This window comes from Mustela putorius, unplaced genomic scaffold (genome assembly GCF_011764305.1).
Source record: "Mustela putorius furo isolate JIRA1106 unplaced genomic scaffold, ASM1176430v1.1 tig00537350_pilon_pilon_pilon, whole genome shotgun sequence".
NCBI lineage: Eukaryota > Metazoa > Chordata > Mammalia > Carnivora > Mustelidae > Mustela > Mustela putorius.
In genome coordinates, this window is record NW_025422471.1 from 25030965 (window position 1) to 25047100 (window position 16136).

Consider the following 16136-nt stretch of genomic DNA (forward strand, 5'->3'; position numbering starts at 1 on the left):
AAGGAAAACCTGAATTCTAGTTTAACTCACCATTTCCGTTTAATTTCAAGTTCATCATGATTGAAACTTTGTGAAGCCCTAGCTAAGGACAACCCTTTTTCTGCAGTTCCGCAGTGATTCTTTTTCCACACTGAACCATATGGGATGAGGAGAAAGGAAACCCACACTAAAGCTAAAGAGCCTACTGCTCATGCCTCCCAGATGACCTGAACACTTTTCCATGGAGGCTGAGACTTAAGAGGTGAACACCAAGCAAAGCCTATAGCAGCTGACCTGTGCTTGGTTCTAACTTCTTGCCAAGGCATCCATTGAAAGGCCAAGGGAATCCAGACCATTTGCTTTCTGCAGTTTCCTCAATGAGCTCGGGCTAATGTCTCCGAGAAAAGGTAAAGAAAAGTACATGATTTCAAGAGACACTTCACTCGGACTTGGTGCCACTGGAATGGTGGAGCTCTGGGACTGGCAGTTTGGGGTTGTTGGGGGAATAAAATGGTGGTGTTATTCTCAACATGTTCCGGCGCTTTTTACCCTTTCCATTCATGGGTCTCCACATGTAGAAAAAGGTAAAAAATACAAGTCTTAGGCTAATGACCACAGTTTCCCTCTCCTTAGGACACAAATTCTATCAAAATCTAACACTAGAAACTAAATCCTAAAGAAGCCCTCATTTATTTGGGAGGTTCACAGACGTCAAAAGAATAAATGGGGCGCCTGGGAGGCTCAGTGGGTTAAAGCCTCTGCCTTCGGCTCAGGTCATGATCCCAGGTCCTGGGATCGAGCCCCACATCGGGCTCTCTACTCAGCAGGGAGCCTGCTTCCCCCCACTTCTCTGCCTGCCTCTCTGCCTACTTGTGATCTCAGTCTGTCAAATAAATAAAAAAATTCTTTAAAAAAAAACCCACAAAAAACAAGAAGAAAAAATGCCCAAGATTAAATTTTCAACTGGTAGATGACTGCTATTCTAGTTGAGGTAGACAAAAACCCTTCCCTACCCAGTGGGAGCCCCCTTTCTTTCTGGGAAGTTTGCTGGGGTTAGTTAAGCAATGGATTCTACAAACAATGCTGTTTTTACATTGTCCTTCTATGCTGCCACATCGTGGCCAACTGTGGCACTACACCTGCTTGCCACTCTACCTCCAGACAGAGCCTTCTCATGTATGCTAAAATTACCCCAAAGATACAGATGTAGTGAAAAGAAGGGCCACCTGTACCCCAATGTTTATAGCAGCAATGGCCACGGTCACCAAACTGTGGAAAGAACCAAGATGCCCTTCAACGGATGAATGGATAAGGAAGATGTGGTCCATGTACACTATGGAGTATTGTGCCTCCATTAGAAAGTACGAATACCCAACTTTTGTAGCAACATGGATGGGACTGGAAGAGATTATGCTGAGTGAAATAAGTCAAGTGGAGAGAGTCAATTATCATATGGTTTCACTTATTTGTGGAGCATAACAAATAGCATGGAGGACATGGGGAGTTAGGAGAAGGGAGTTGGGGGAAATTGGAAGGGGAGGTGAACCATGAGAGATTATGGACTCTAAAAAAAAATCTGAGGGGTTTGAATTGGCGGGTGGGTGGGAGGTTGGGGTACCAGGTGGTGGGTATTATAAAGGGCATGGATTGCATGGAGCACTGGGTGTGGTGAAAAAATAATGAATACTGTTATGCTGAAAATAAATAAAAAATAAATTTTAAAAAATTAACGTAACTTCTCTCATGGGATGAACCACACTTCATTCATGCTTTGGGTCATATGTTCTATGTATACCTAATGTCACTGTGGTCTCCAAGGAAAGATTCAGGGACTTCAGGCCTTGAGGAAGTCACCACCAAGAACAGCAGCCTCCCCATACAAAGGGACACCTGACTCAAGGAAGAACTGCTGACCTACCTTTTGGGGGAAAGTTTTCCTGTCAAAGGGAAGGCTTTGTTTATCACTAACACTTGCTTACTCACTTTCCTTTGGGATTGAGTGGATGTGCTGGTAGAGCAGATAAGATGAATCAGTGATTAACCAAAACAGTAACTGGTCTACCACAGTCCAACCATAAGCAGTTCAACTTAACTAGTTCTCAATGACTGTTCATTGACATCATAGTGATGCCATGAAAATAATTAAATAAAAAGATGTCCTATTGCCCTAATCTAAACTCTGGCTCACTTCTCAAAAAAAAAAGATGCAAAGATCTGTTTGGCACATATTTTAATTTTGTCACGGCCAACAGCATCTGCTTATCTTATCCTGTCTCTGCAGATAATGGTAATATAACGTAGTCTCAGAATCAGGGGCTCCAAAGTCAAACTGCCTGGGTTCCAATACCCTTGCTTTACCATTTACTTGGTGCATCTCAGTTTTCTCATCTGTAGTATGGGCATAAGAATAATTACAGTTTTCTGAGGGTGGTAGGAAGAATGCAAAGAGATGATGTGTGTGAAGCACCCAGAACAGCACTGGGTATTTAGTACTTAGCACTGGGTACATGCTCAAACATGTCAATGACTACAACTTTACATTGGGAAAAGATCCATTATAAACCACCGCCAAGGAATATAGTCTTAATCCAAAGCTTTTAGTGAAAGCAACTATTCTTACCTGTAAAAGATAAAACAGCTGCTGGTAGGTTTCTAGTGTTTTTCTCCTCTCTTTACTCAAACTTTTAATTCCCTGGTTGTCAGTGTTATTCAGTATTTGCATTTCTCCCCCTTTTTTCTTATTCAGCTTCGTTCTGTGTGAAATTACATCCTGGAAAGGAATTTATGAAACGATTACTTTTTATTTTGCTGTTTTTTTTTTTTTAATCTCTGCCCTTCACACACACCTTGAAACATGTATGTTGGAAAGATTAATTTTCCACATTTCCCTTAGGAAGAAACAAAGAACAGAGAATGTTAAAGGAAACTCAGCTTGCAGGTGAATTTAGCTTTTGTAATATTTGTTCTCCAAAGCTGTACTTAGCTGTTCTTATGATGTAATGTAGGCATCAATACATTTCAATAGGGAAAGCATTGTCTTTTCAACAGATGATTCTGGGATAAGTGGAAATCTACATTTACAAGAAAGAAGTCAGACCCCTACCTCACACCATACAGAAAAATTAACTCAAAAGAGATCAAAGAACTGAATGTAGGAGCTAAAACTACTAAATTTTTGAAAGAAAACCTAGGCATATATCTTTGTCCCTTTCGATTAGGCAATGGGTTCTTATAGATGACACCAAATGTACTAGTGACAAAAGAAAAAATAAACTGGACTTCATAGAAAGTAAAACTGTTGTGCTTCAAAGGACATTACTAATCAAATAAAAAGACAACCCACAGAAGGGGAGAAAACATTATACATCAAATGAGGGATATAAAGAACTCTTGCATCTCAAAAATAAAGGTAGCCCAATCAAATATGGCAAAAGATTTGAGTAGACATTTTCCCAATTCATACCTTGCTGATGGGAATGTAAAATGGTATACCCACTTAGAAAACATTTTGGTAGTTCTTCAAAAGTTAAAGATGGACTTAGCATATGACCTAGAAATTCCCCTCTTAGGTATATATCCAAGAGAATGGAGGACCTATGTCCACACAAAAATATGTACATGAATGTTCACAGAATTATTCATAATACCCCAAAAGAGGAAACAACTCCTATGTTCATTAACAGATGAATGAATAGATAAAATGTGGTATATCCATACAATGGAATGTTATTTGTCAATAAAGAGGAATAAAGTACTGACTCAGGCTAAAACATGGGCGAACCTCAAAAACACTACTAGGGCACCTGGGTTACTCAGTGGGTTAAGCCTCTGCCTTCAGCTCAGATGATGATCTCAGGGTCCAAGGATCAAGTCCCATGTCCGAGTCCATAGTCTCTCATGGTTTTGGGGTTTGAAGCGGCGGAGGGGTGGGAGGTTGGGGTACCAGGTGGTGGGTATTAGAGAGGGCACGGATTGCATGGAGCACTGGGTGTGGTGAAAAAAATAACGAATACTGTTATGCCGAAAAAAAAAAAAAAGTCCCATGTCCGGCTCTCTGCTTGGCAGGGATCCTGCTTCCTCCTCTCTCTCTCTCTGGCTGCCTCTCTGCCTACTTGTGATCTCTGTCTGTCAAATTAATCAGTAAAATCTTTTAAAAACAAAAACAAACAAACAAAAAAACACTTTATTAAGAGAAGAAGCCAGTCACAACAGACCACATACTGTGTGATTCCATTCATATGAAATATCCACAACAGGCAAATCTGTTCGGCCAGGAAGTAGATTAATAGTAGATTAATAGTTTCTCTGCTGTAGGGAGACAAGGTAGTAACTGTTAATGGGTATAGGTCTTATTTTTTTGAAGTGAAATGTTATTCACATGATAAACTCACCAGCTAATTTAAAAACATTTTCTCTCAGGTTTCTTTTTAGGGTGAATGTTCTAGGCCTATGGACATTATGGTTTCACTATTTTGTGAATATACTAAGAACCACTAAAGTATATACCTTGAAAGAATGAATTAGATCTTCTCAAAAAATATACAAATATGCAATGCAGCTATTAGAGATAGAAGTGAAAAGAATCCCCTAAATATTTAACAAAGTTAATTAAATTTTTTTTTAAAAAAGAATTTATTTATTTGACAGAGAGAAAGAGAGCACAAGCAGGGGGAGTAACAGGCAGAGGGAGAGGTAGGCTGTCCACTGAGCAGGGAGCCCGATGCGGGACTTGATCCCAGGATGACCCGAGCTGAAGGCAGACGCTTAACTGACTGAGTCACCAGGTGCCCAACAAAGTTTATTTTATCAGTCATGCTCCTTTAACCATTTACAACAGAATCTTTGAAAAGGTGTGGCTGCAAACCTTATTACAAGGTCATTGCAGGCTACTGTGTTCCCTTCAAGTGCATAAAGGACCGTAAATAAGAGCAGGACTCCTAGGTAAGGGTCTACCAAATATTTTTACAGGGACCCACAGTACAAAATACATCTTACATCTTCTGCTGGTAAACACACATGCACGCACACACTCAATATGAAATACTTATCCATACTACTGGGATACACTCTGATATCCTCAATTTGCTTTTATTCTATTCAACTTCTAAAGATTCCTGATGTGACTCATTTAATTGCTTTCATGACCCCTTAGTGGCACATTACTCAAATGAACGCCAGTGCTCTAGAATGAGTGTCTCCTCTGCTATATAATGCTGGGTCACTGTCCCACAGAGTAGGTGGCAATAAGGCTGTTTTTCCTAAATCTTCTGTCTGCTTCCTGAGCTCTTAGCCCAGCTTCCACTTGAGGAGTCCATCTGCAGCCAGCATCAGGATGTTCAACCACAGTTCCTGAGGCGGGGCACTCTGGGGATTTCAGACAATACAATGCTTTACTGTGCCTGCATCCCTGGATCACTGGTCCTCTAGAATCCCTGACCCCGGTCTGTCAGATGCCCGAAGGGGCCCTTAGTCATTCTGACAACCATATAAGTGCCTGCCACCACTTCCAATTGTCCTTGGGGATGAGAACTACTGTCAGCTTTTGAGTAAAGTTCTAAATCTGCTTGTGTCCTAGCACCCTATTCTCCCATAGTGTGGATTAGTCCATGGGTCAAAAAAAACCTCTTTGGAGTTCTGCTGTAAGATGGTTCCATGTGGTCATACTCATTGTCCTGTGGGTCTATGATTTTACTCTTGTCCATTCTCAGCTTAGAGGGGGGCCACCTGAACTTCATCCCTTCTGTCCTCCTCATTGCTAGTATGCAGAAAGAGGGGGATTTGATTTGTATCTCCATGAACTTTTAAAAAAGGCAGTATTTTCACCTTTACTTCCTAAGCACATGAAAAATTTCAGGAGGAAGAAAGGAAGTGTACCTAAGCATCCGTTAAGGGGAAGTCTGAGTGGGCAGCTATCTGACGTCTTATTGATAAGAAGTCCTAAAACACCACTAGATTAAGTCTGGTTTACAGCATATAGCCCAGCTTTCTTCTCTTCAAGTCACTGGCGAGGCACCGGGCATTCAAGTCTCTCAAATACATGGAGTAAATAGATTATCTTGGTTTTAAATATGCGGCAGACAAAAAAAAAATCTTGCTATTTAACTCCCCCTCCCGTTATTTTCAATGCAGGTGGCTCTGGAAACTGAAGACTTTTCATTTGTTTTGTTCGGCTGTATGTTATGGTTTTTGACATACCGAGGAGAGAAGAGAGAAGAGGGGGCCGGAGTGGCAAGCAAGCTCGGGGGCAAAACTAAATTTCTCTCCATTAGAAGAGAGAGACATTTGGTGAGGCCAGGACATGGAGAATAATCCAGGACGGGAGCTGAGCAGCAGATGCTGAGCCCTGGAGGGGAGAGGGTGGGGGGAGCTAACAGCTGGACAGACGGAACACAGTGGTACGGGTCATGGCAGGAAGCCCATCTTCCTTCTTCCCTGAAATCGTGTCTAGCTTAAGACTGCTCTTGTGTCAACAGAAGTTTTCTTTGCAAAGCTTAAAGAAGGAGCTAAAGGCCAACCAGGGCGGGGTTCCAAATGCATATGCTTTTCGCTAATGGAAATGTAATGTCCTTTATTCTTACCAATAAATCTTGAACATGGGAAGAACAGCGGTTTGAAGGAGCAACAGTATTTAACTTGTTCATGATACTCCCTCATTTTGATGTTGCTCTGATGGCCACCATTTTGTCCCCCTTCTCTGATCATAGGATACCTGCGTGCAGGTCATAGGATGTAATATGAAAATTTTTATAGAAGGTGTAGAGTAGTACAAAGAGTTTGGGATTTGGAGACATGAAAGTAGGGGTACCTACAGAGCCTGGCTTTCCCTGGGTTTTAGGTAGCTCTGGCTTACATGTCTGCACTCCTATTATACACCACATCCATCAATGAGTATTTCAGGGGTTCAAGATTCCTTTTATTTCTCTTTTTTTCTTTTTAAAAAGATTTGTTTACAGGGCGCCTGGTTGGCTCAGTGGGTTAAGCCTCTGCCTTCGGCTCAGGTCATGATCTCGGGGTCCTGGGATCAAGTCCTGCATCGGGCTCTCCGCTCAACCTGCTTCCACCTCTCTCTCTCTCTCTGCCTGCCTCTCTGCCTACTTGTGATCTCTCTCTGTCAAATAAATAAATAAAATATTTTTTAAAAAATGATTTGTTTACTTATTTTAGAGAGAGAGCGAGCACACACTTCTGTGAGTGGAGAGAGGGGCGGTGGGAGAGGAAGAGAGGGGATCTCAAGTAGTCTCCCCTCCTAGCATGGAGTTGGATATAGGGCTCGACCTCACAACCCTGCAATCATGACATGAGCCAAAATCAAGAGCTGGATGCTTAACCGACTGAGCCACCCAGGTGCCCCAAGATTACTTTCATTTTCCATTCAGATTTTCTTTCAGGCTAGTTTGAATTTTCAACTCCCTTCCTCCCTACTTCTCCAAGAAACTTCTACCTCAGTTGCTTTGTTTCCATCTCTAAGCCTTTTTCTTTTGCCTAAAACCAATGTTAGTCGTTTCATTCACCCACTGACTTTCTGTGATTTCTAGGAGGAATGCCAATTGCCAATTTTACTATTTATTTATTTATTTATTACCTTTTATTTATTATTATTTATTACTGATTGATTGATTGTAAGGTGTACGCCCAACATGGGACTTGAATGCATGACCTCAAGATCGAGAGTTGCGCGCTCTACCAGCTGAGCCAGCCAGGCGAGGAACATCAATTTTAGAAAAATTTTAGAGAGCTGGAGTTCTTCCTTATAGATCAAGCTACTTCCTCTTTCCTCATTAAACACATGCTCAGTATGTATGTATGTATGTGTGTATGTATTTAAACAATTTTATTTATTTACTTGACAGAAAGAAAGAGCACAAGCAGGGGAGCTACAGGCAGAGGGAGACAGAGCAGGAGACTTCCTGACCAGCAGAGAGCACAACCGGGGCTTGATTCCAGATCCCAGGATCATGAAATAAGCAAGCTGGAGGCTGATGCTTAACAGACTGAGCCACCCAGGCACCCCAATATGCTTGGTATTTAGGGAAAAAAAAGATTCAAGAAGTTCAATTTCACCAGCCTCCCGAAGAAAAATCACTTTTTTTCTAGCTTTAAATAAATAAATAAATACACACACACACACACACACACACACACACACACGTATGTGTATATATATATTTCACAACTGCTTTAAGTACTACTATCTTTGCTCTTGTATTGCAAACTTGTATTGCAAACTTTAGACCATATTTAAAACCTTAAATGTTCTTTGAAAACATTATTTTTAGTGGCTATGTAACCTACATGTTCAACTAATTCTGTTGTTCTCTGCTTATTGTTTTTGTGTTTGGGTTTTTTTCACTTTTTCACTACTATAAAGCTTCACCTATACTATTCTTACCATTGGACTAAAAATGTGACTATTGGTAATAACAGTAAAGACCATATGCTTAATAATCATTAGCTTAATTTCCAATAAGTAATCAATATTTGGAATTTGAAAACATAAGTTGAAAAATCACGTCTGCAAAATAAGTCAATCGGAGAAAGACAAATATCATATGATCTTCCTGATACGAGGAAGTGGAGATGCAACATGGGGGGTTAAGGGGTAGGAAAGGAATAAATGAAACAAGATGGGATTGGGAGGGAGACAAACCATAAGTGACTCTTAATCTCACAAAACAAACTGAGGGTTGCTGGGGGGAGGGGAGTTGGGAGAAAGGGGGGTGGGGTCACGGACATTGGGGAGGGTAGGTGCTATGATGAGTGCTGTGAAGTGTGTAAACCTGGCGATTCACAGACCTGTACCCCTGGGGATAAAAATATATTATATGTTTATAAAAAATTAAAAATTAAAAAAAAATCACGTCTGTTTCACAATGTTATCAATTGGGAATACTTTTAAAAAATCTTCAACAGTCCTCAGGACCTGAAAATTTGCCACAATTTCATTTTCCTCATGAATAACAAGCTACATGTTACGTCTACTATTCAGTGTTTTGCAACAGCCTTTATTTTAAAAGGCAAGGCATTTCCTGTTTACAACTTTATGGGAGGAGGGTAAAACAGAAGTGGAAGGCTTTAAAAGGAATTTTCTGAAGGACCTTCTGGAATATATTATACTTTACAAATTCTCATGTTTGTCAAATAATACACTTTTTTTTTAAAGGAGAAAAGTACTATTTTTCTGGATGAAATAATGAAAACAGACTTAAGACAAAACATTTAAATTGTGCTTTTCTTAATAGTTAGAAAAGATCATCATTTCCTATTTTATAAATTGCTCCATTTTCTTCATTTTCTCTGCACTCACTATTTCTCTGCGAGGGCCAGAGACAAGAGTGCGGCATTCACGCCCACTACTCTGCTGGCCTCCTGAGATGCTCATTTCCCAGGTTTCCAGAACCACAGACTCAAGTTAGTGGCAGCTGGCACTCTGTATTTCACTCATGGTAGCTTTCTCAGAGTTTCCAGGAAGTCAGCTTCCCATTCCCCTCCCAACCTACCTGTTTTCTAAAAATTGACGTGGCACTGGAACCGGGGCATGGAGAGAACTCTTACCCTACAAGTCTCCTTTCTTAGGTAAAAATGATAGTTTTCACATGGTTTGAGAGAGCTCTGAAATGAGCACAGATACAAAACTATAGCATTATTTACTTAGAGGCTGTTTTGGGGGCAGTCCACTCTGTAGGGGCCATTTTGGAAATGTGTAAAGGTGTCTTTTTTTTTTTTTTAAGATTGCATTTTTTTTATTTGGGGAGAGAGAGAGGGTTAGTGTGAGTGGGGGGAGGGGCAAAGGGAGGGAGAGAGAGAGAATCTCAGGCAGATGCTGTGTTAAGTGCCAAGCCCAGCGTAGGGCTTGACCGCAATGACCCTGAGATCATGACCTGAGCTGAAATCAAGAGTCGAATCTCCAAATGCCTGAGCCACAAGATGCCCCGTAAAGGTATTTTTTAAAAAACATCCTAACAATTAGAAGGTACTACTGGTTTCTAGTGGGTGGGGACTGGGATGCTCTGCTATCCTGCAATCTGTAGGGCATTCCTGCGTAACTTCTCCACATTTTGCATGGCTGGATTTGTCAACGTCCTGGTGGTCATTCTGGTATGTCAAAATTCTGTGATTATTTGAGACTAAAAACTAGCTGTTTTAGATATAACCAAAATACATTTCCTCCCAATTTTAATATACACTGACTTTTCTAGGACTGCAGTTCGGTGGGGGAGATCAATGTGCTTATTCTGAACTTAACAAAGAGTTGTTTTCCATTCTGGGAAGTGAAATCACAGACAGTCCCCCCCCTCACTGGCATTGGTCTCATCTGTGACTATTCATACTCCGTTAAGTTTGTGGTTACTCTGGGAAGAGGCCCAAGCCTCAGGCAACTTGATCACATCTTCTAATGGCACCGGGCCCATGTACTTTCATGTTGCAAACCATGTTTTTATTATCGATTGCTTTTTTATATTCATGGAAAGGCCTCAGTCTCATTATGAAGGTACATATGTAAGTAGGCTTTGTTTCCTATAAATTTCATTTCAGAATGGCAAAGAAATCTTACAAAATATATTAAAAGGGCAGGGTCCTAAAATTTTGCAGGTCTGAAAACCATGAGAAAAATGGTCGGTGAATTTGGACAACACATTCTGGATTCCTAATAAGTTTAGCTGGACAAAGATGTTATGGGCAAATACACATGCTCCTTCTCTCTTCTGGGAGCCAAGGGCCCCACAGATTGCACTGACCTCCAGTGTTATCCTGTTCTTCACCAGGAGCCCAATCTTGATGTCCATCAAGTTCAGGTCTTTCTCGAGCTGTTGATTGGCTCGGATCTTGGTCACCACTTCTTCCCTTAACCGTGCAACCTCCAGTTCCTCCTGAAAATCCAAGTTACTTTGGTCCAGTAGGTGTACAAATTTTCGGATTACTGTTAATGGTGGGTTTTCAGAGCCAACTGTGGGGAAAGAAGAGGCATGCTTTCATTAGGCATGGTTGGAACTATCATCAATAGGAGAAGAATCAGGTACTTCACTAAAACATTATGATAAAAATATGGCAATGGAAGTACTTGGTCACTATAATGACTTGTTCTGCCCATGTCAAGTCTGGATAGGGAAACTGATCTTATAAATAACCGCATACCACCAATGCCATCTGGTCTGTCTTTTCATTATCTAATACTCATTTATCAGCCTTCTTCCACACTGCTTCCAGGACTCTCCCACTGAGAAGACAGTTCTACCTATCTGCGCCTTATTGATGAGGATCGTGAGAAGGTATGTTAACTAAGTTATCTCTGAGACCCTGTGGATGAACCAGATAAGATACTCCTGTTCTTGCTAGAACAAACAGGAAGTGGCTTCTCTCAGCCCAAAATACCACGAGGGAGTGAGCAGGAATTAGGTGAAAGTTCAATTAGAAAAAGTCAACCAGCGAGTAGAACTGTAAGACCAAACAGGAGCTAATGGAATGACAAGTGGAACGCAAATTCTATGTGGCACAAATTAAAGGGTTTTAGTGGGGCACCTGGGTGGCTCAGTCAGTTAAGCATCTGCCTTTGGTTCAGGTCATGATCCTGGGGTCCTGGGATTGAGTCCTGCATCGCGCTTCCTGCTTGGCCCTCCACCCCCCAATTTGTATTCCTCTTCTCGCTCTCTCTGTCAAATAAATAAATAAAATCTTTTAAAAAAAAAAAGCATCTTAGAAATTGAAATTTGGTCCTTGTCCTTTCAGCACAGACCAAAGGAGGGCACTGAGAGGCTGGGAGATCAGCCTCAGCTGTTGAGAGGGGGGTCTACATTCTAAAGGCGTTTTCTCTCAGTGTTTTGAAACTTAACTATGCTTTAATTCCATGGCATGCTGTCTTCACAAAAAATACAGTTGTTAAAGAGTTTAGTGAACACTGAGTTAACTGTAAGAATAAACGATGCGGACCCTCAGTGATGAATGATGACACACAGCAGCGCAAAGATGACTTGAAAAAGCTCAGCCCCATTGTGGCAACTTCCATCACCATCCTCTTCCTTACACTGAGACCCTACCCTATCTTCTTTCTACTTCCACCTTGATTCTGTGGTGTTTTGACATTCAAGAAATGAGAAGAGTTAAAACAACCACACAAAGAACTTACAGCAAGAACCCCACATGGAAAACCAAGTCTAGGGGCATCGGTATTTGTATTTTGCCACTTCTGATGAGCTTTATTGCAGAAATTACTTCGGCTCTTGGGACCCTTCTTTTCCTGATCACTGAAGCACATGTGAATTTATCATCTACTACTTCCAACAATGATGTTGCTAATGACATGGCCATTTTAGAAAAAGCCAGAGCGATGTTCCAGAGCTCACATATGTAGCTAAGCTGCGAGGACATGAGCCAGCTCACCTGGTCTCCAATTCTTTCTGCTCCTAAGGACTGCTTATCTCTGTATGTGCCAATAAACATGTTAGAAACAAATTAGTATTCTAGCTTTAGTAATTATTACAGCCCAAATTTAATATTTCTTCTGTCAGCAGAAGCCCTATGACATCTTCAGGCTCAGAATCACTTTGGGATATCTGAATTTCAGAGAATCACCTAACTTGACAGTCATCACTGGGAAGTGGGCTACATCACAGTTGCAATAACCAACAAGCCTAAAGGAACTCAATTTCTTTCCAGAAGGAATGGGTGAAAATTGATGATGACAGACCAATAAAAGTGAATTTCTTTTTTCAGATTAAAAATGCCTTAGTCTTTGGGTGCCTAGATGGCTCAGTTGGTTAAGTGTCTGTCTTTGGCTCAGGTCATGATCTCAGAATCCTGGGACTGAGCCCCATGTTTGCTCCCTGATCAGTGGGGAGCCTGCTTCTCCCCCCACCCCCGCTCATACTCTCTATCTCTCATATAAATAAATAATACCTTTAAAAAATGCCTTAGTCTTATAAAGATGCTGAATTGAGAAAGAAATGAAAAGTTATGTTTCAGTTACCACAGAACCACCCTGTTTGCTAAAGCCCAGTGCAGCCGAGATCTAACTTACTCACAAACATAATTTCTATCTACCTTCTATGCTTTAACATAAAATCACCTGGATTTTTAAACTGGAATTTCTTTTGACTTTGAAATTTAAAAAATATGTAAAGGGGTGCCTGGTGGTTCAGTTTGTTAAGCATCTGATTCTTGATTTTGGCTCAGGTCATGATCTCAAGCCCTGCATCAGGCTCGGTGCTCAGCAAAGAGTCTGCTTGAGATTCTCTCTCTCCATCTCCTCTTCCCCTCCTCCTCTCATGCTCTTTCTCTCTCAAGTAAATAAATGACAATTAAAAGAAAATGTAAGCAAGTGAAAAGCATCCCTACAACTGACCACAAAAACATGTTACCTAGAATGAAATGAAAAGCAGCCTGTGTTCAGCTGGAAAATTTATTCTTGAAATGTCTTTCATGAGCAAGGGCAGTAGCAAACCTGTTTTAGTATGTCGGGGCTCAGAAAACAAAAATCCCTATTTAGGCTTCTTGGAAAACACTTAAAGGTATCCACCAGCTGAGAGATGAATCTCATGAATTCGACAATGGAGAAGTGTGGCCCTGCAAAGACTAGTTGGCCTTCCCTTACTTAGCTTGCAGAGGGAATTCTGGAATCCAGCAGAATGATGTGTTACCCAATACATTCTACAGGCTGGAAGCAGAACTTGCTCTCTAAATCTTTCTGAGGCTTTTTCTTAACAAGTACCAAGGAAGACCTTTCTTGAGCCGTATACTTCACCCCAGAACTCAGATGGACTTTAGGCGAAAAGGGTACCAGTTAAACTACTTCCTTGGCACTGTGCTCACTATAGTACTCAAATTTGCTTCCTCCAAAAAATAAAAATGAGGGGCGCCTGAGAGGCTCAGTGGGTTAAGCCTCTGCCTTCAGCTCAGGTCGTGATCTCAGGGTCCTGGGATCGAGCCCCGCATCTGGCTTTCTGCTCAGCAGAGAGCCTGCTTCCCCCTCTCTCTCTGCCTGCCTCTCTGCCTCCTTGTGATCTCTCTCTCTGTCAAATAGATAAATAAAATCTTTTAAAAAAAATAAATAAAAATGAGAAGGAAGGCAGAGGGAGACACAGCACAGTGGCCATCTTCACAACTAAGATGCCAAGTCATGATTTTTTTATTTTTTTACCCTCTCAAAACTAATTCAGAATAACCTGACCAAAAGATGTAAAGAGTTTGTGCAATACTAGTAGGCTTATCAGCAGGTTCTTAATCTATCACATGTTCTTGTGATAGTAAGAATGTTAAAAATTCAGCATATTAAAAAAGATCTTCTCTATGTAAAGAACAGAACATATGCAATGTTGGGATTATAAATAGTACAAAATGTCAATGCTATTTCTGGGTGATTTTTATTTTATTTTGCTCTTTTAACATTTTCTACAAATGGCATGTCGTATTATAATAAAACATTTTAAAAACTATAAGGACCATGGAAAGTTGAGAATGAAATTATAGGAAGATGTTTATGGTCATCGTCAGGAGATGAGCTTTTCCTTTTCTTATTCATATTTTTTCCTTCTTACTCTTGTTTCCAAAATTTCTGACGTGAACATGTTTTATTCTTAGAATGAGGGGAAAAAATCGTAGGCCAACAAAAAAAAAAAACTAAACAGTTTCGAATAAAAGCTTATCTTCTGGCTCTTTAGCATTAGATTTCTGACTCTTGCTCAAATGTAATATAGAAATATCGGCATTTATGCCAACTCCTTTCTTTCTGAAGAAATCATATCCACTCTATGGATATGATTGGATATAGATATCCAATATGGATATGGATAGATATCCACTCTATGGATATACTCTACCTACCACTTCCGCTTACAACAGGAAGGCCCACTTCCTGCCATCAACATTCCTTTGTGCACCGGTTCAGAACCTGGGGTCTGAGATGGTCAAAATCTACTGAAAACAATGGACAACTTCTATTCCTGGAGCAGTCTCTTGTTTTTGTTTTTGCCTCGTTTAAAAAGAATCCATACTTTGTTGCAGAGTATAGATGATCCCCAGCTAGTGATGGCTTGACTTAGGACGCTTTTGACTTCATGATGGTGCAAATGCCACACATATTCAAAAGGAAAGTACTCTGAATTTTGAATTTGCAGCTTTTCCCAGGCTAATACCATGCCATAGGATGCTCCCTCGGGATGCTGGATAGCAGGAGTGATCCACAGCTCCCTGCCAGCCACATGATCATGAGGGTAAATGACCCATATACTTACCACCATTCTGTTCTCCACTTGAAGTGTGGTATTCACTAAATAACACGAGCTATTCAACTCTTTACTATAAAATTGGCTTTGTGTTAGATCATTTGTCCAACCATAGGCTAATTTAAGTGCTCTGAGCACATTTAAGGCAGGCCAGGCTAAACAATGATGTTCCATCGATTAGATGTGTCAAATGCATTTTCAACGTAGGATATTGGCAACTTGTGATGGGCTTACTAGGAAGAACCCCATCATTAGTGGAGGAAGATCTGTACTTCTACTTACCCAATGTTTTGTAGTCATCTCTAGCTTTGTTTGCTCTCAGTAGTGACTGTATTTTCACAATTTCATTTTTCTGCAAAAGAATGAGACCAGTCATGATCTTCCTAAGGTCCATCTATTCTATGATTATAAAATTCAGAACTACCCAAGAACTGAGAGTATTTAAGAATGGACACTACTTAGGAGCACCTCACTGGCTCAGGTGGTAGAGCACATGACTTTTGATATCAGGGTTTTAAGTTCGAGCCCCATCTTGAGTGTAGAGATTACTTAATTTTTTTTCATTTTATATAAAAGAATATTTTAATTTTTGTCCTTAGGAACTATGAGGACTGTACATGATTTGGATATGAGACTACAAAACAATGGCCAAAGAAGAACCATACACTCTATGACTTGTCTTTGGTCAGGTCACTCAGAATTTTCTTTTAACTAATTAATTTATTTTAGAGAGCCATAGATAGAATAGATGGGGATGGGCAAAGATAGAGAGAGAGAGAAAGAGAGGGAGAGAAAACCACAAGCAGACGCCCTGCTGAACATGGAGACCAACACGGGGCTTGATCCCACCACACTGAGATCATGCCTGAACTATAATCAAGAGTCAGACACTCAACCAATTGAGCTGCTCAGGTGCTCCTGGTCACTCAGAATTATGTTATG

At 40.7% G+C, this 16136-nt stretch overlaps 1 protein-coding gene across 4 annotated transcripts in view; it reads right to left on the minus strand.

Moving 5' to 3' along the window:
* Positions 1 to 16136, minus strand: part of IQGAP2 (IQ motif containing GTPase activating protein 2) — a 294682-nt gene that overhangs the window by 34901 nt on the left and 243645 nt on the right. For all 4 annotated transcript variants that reach the window (XM_004766845.3, XM_004766846.3, XM_045074457.1 and 1 more), the window contains 3 exons: positions 15477 to 15546; positions 10716 to 10924; positions 2600 to 2749 (listed from right to left, as the gene is read on the minus strand). In XM_004766845.3, the coding sequence (XP_004766902.1) occupies positions 2600 to 2749; positions 10716 to 10924; positions 15477 to 15546 (429 nt within the window). The remainder of the gene's footprint in view (positions 1 to 2599; positions 2750 to 10715; positions 10925 to 15476; positions 15547 to 16136) is intronic.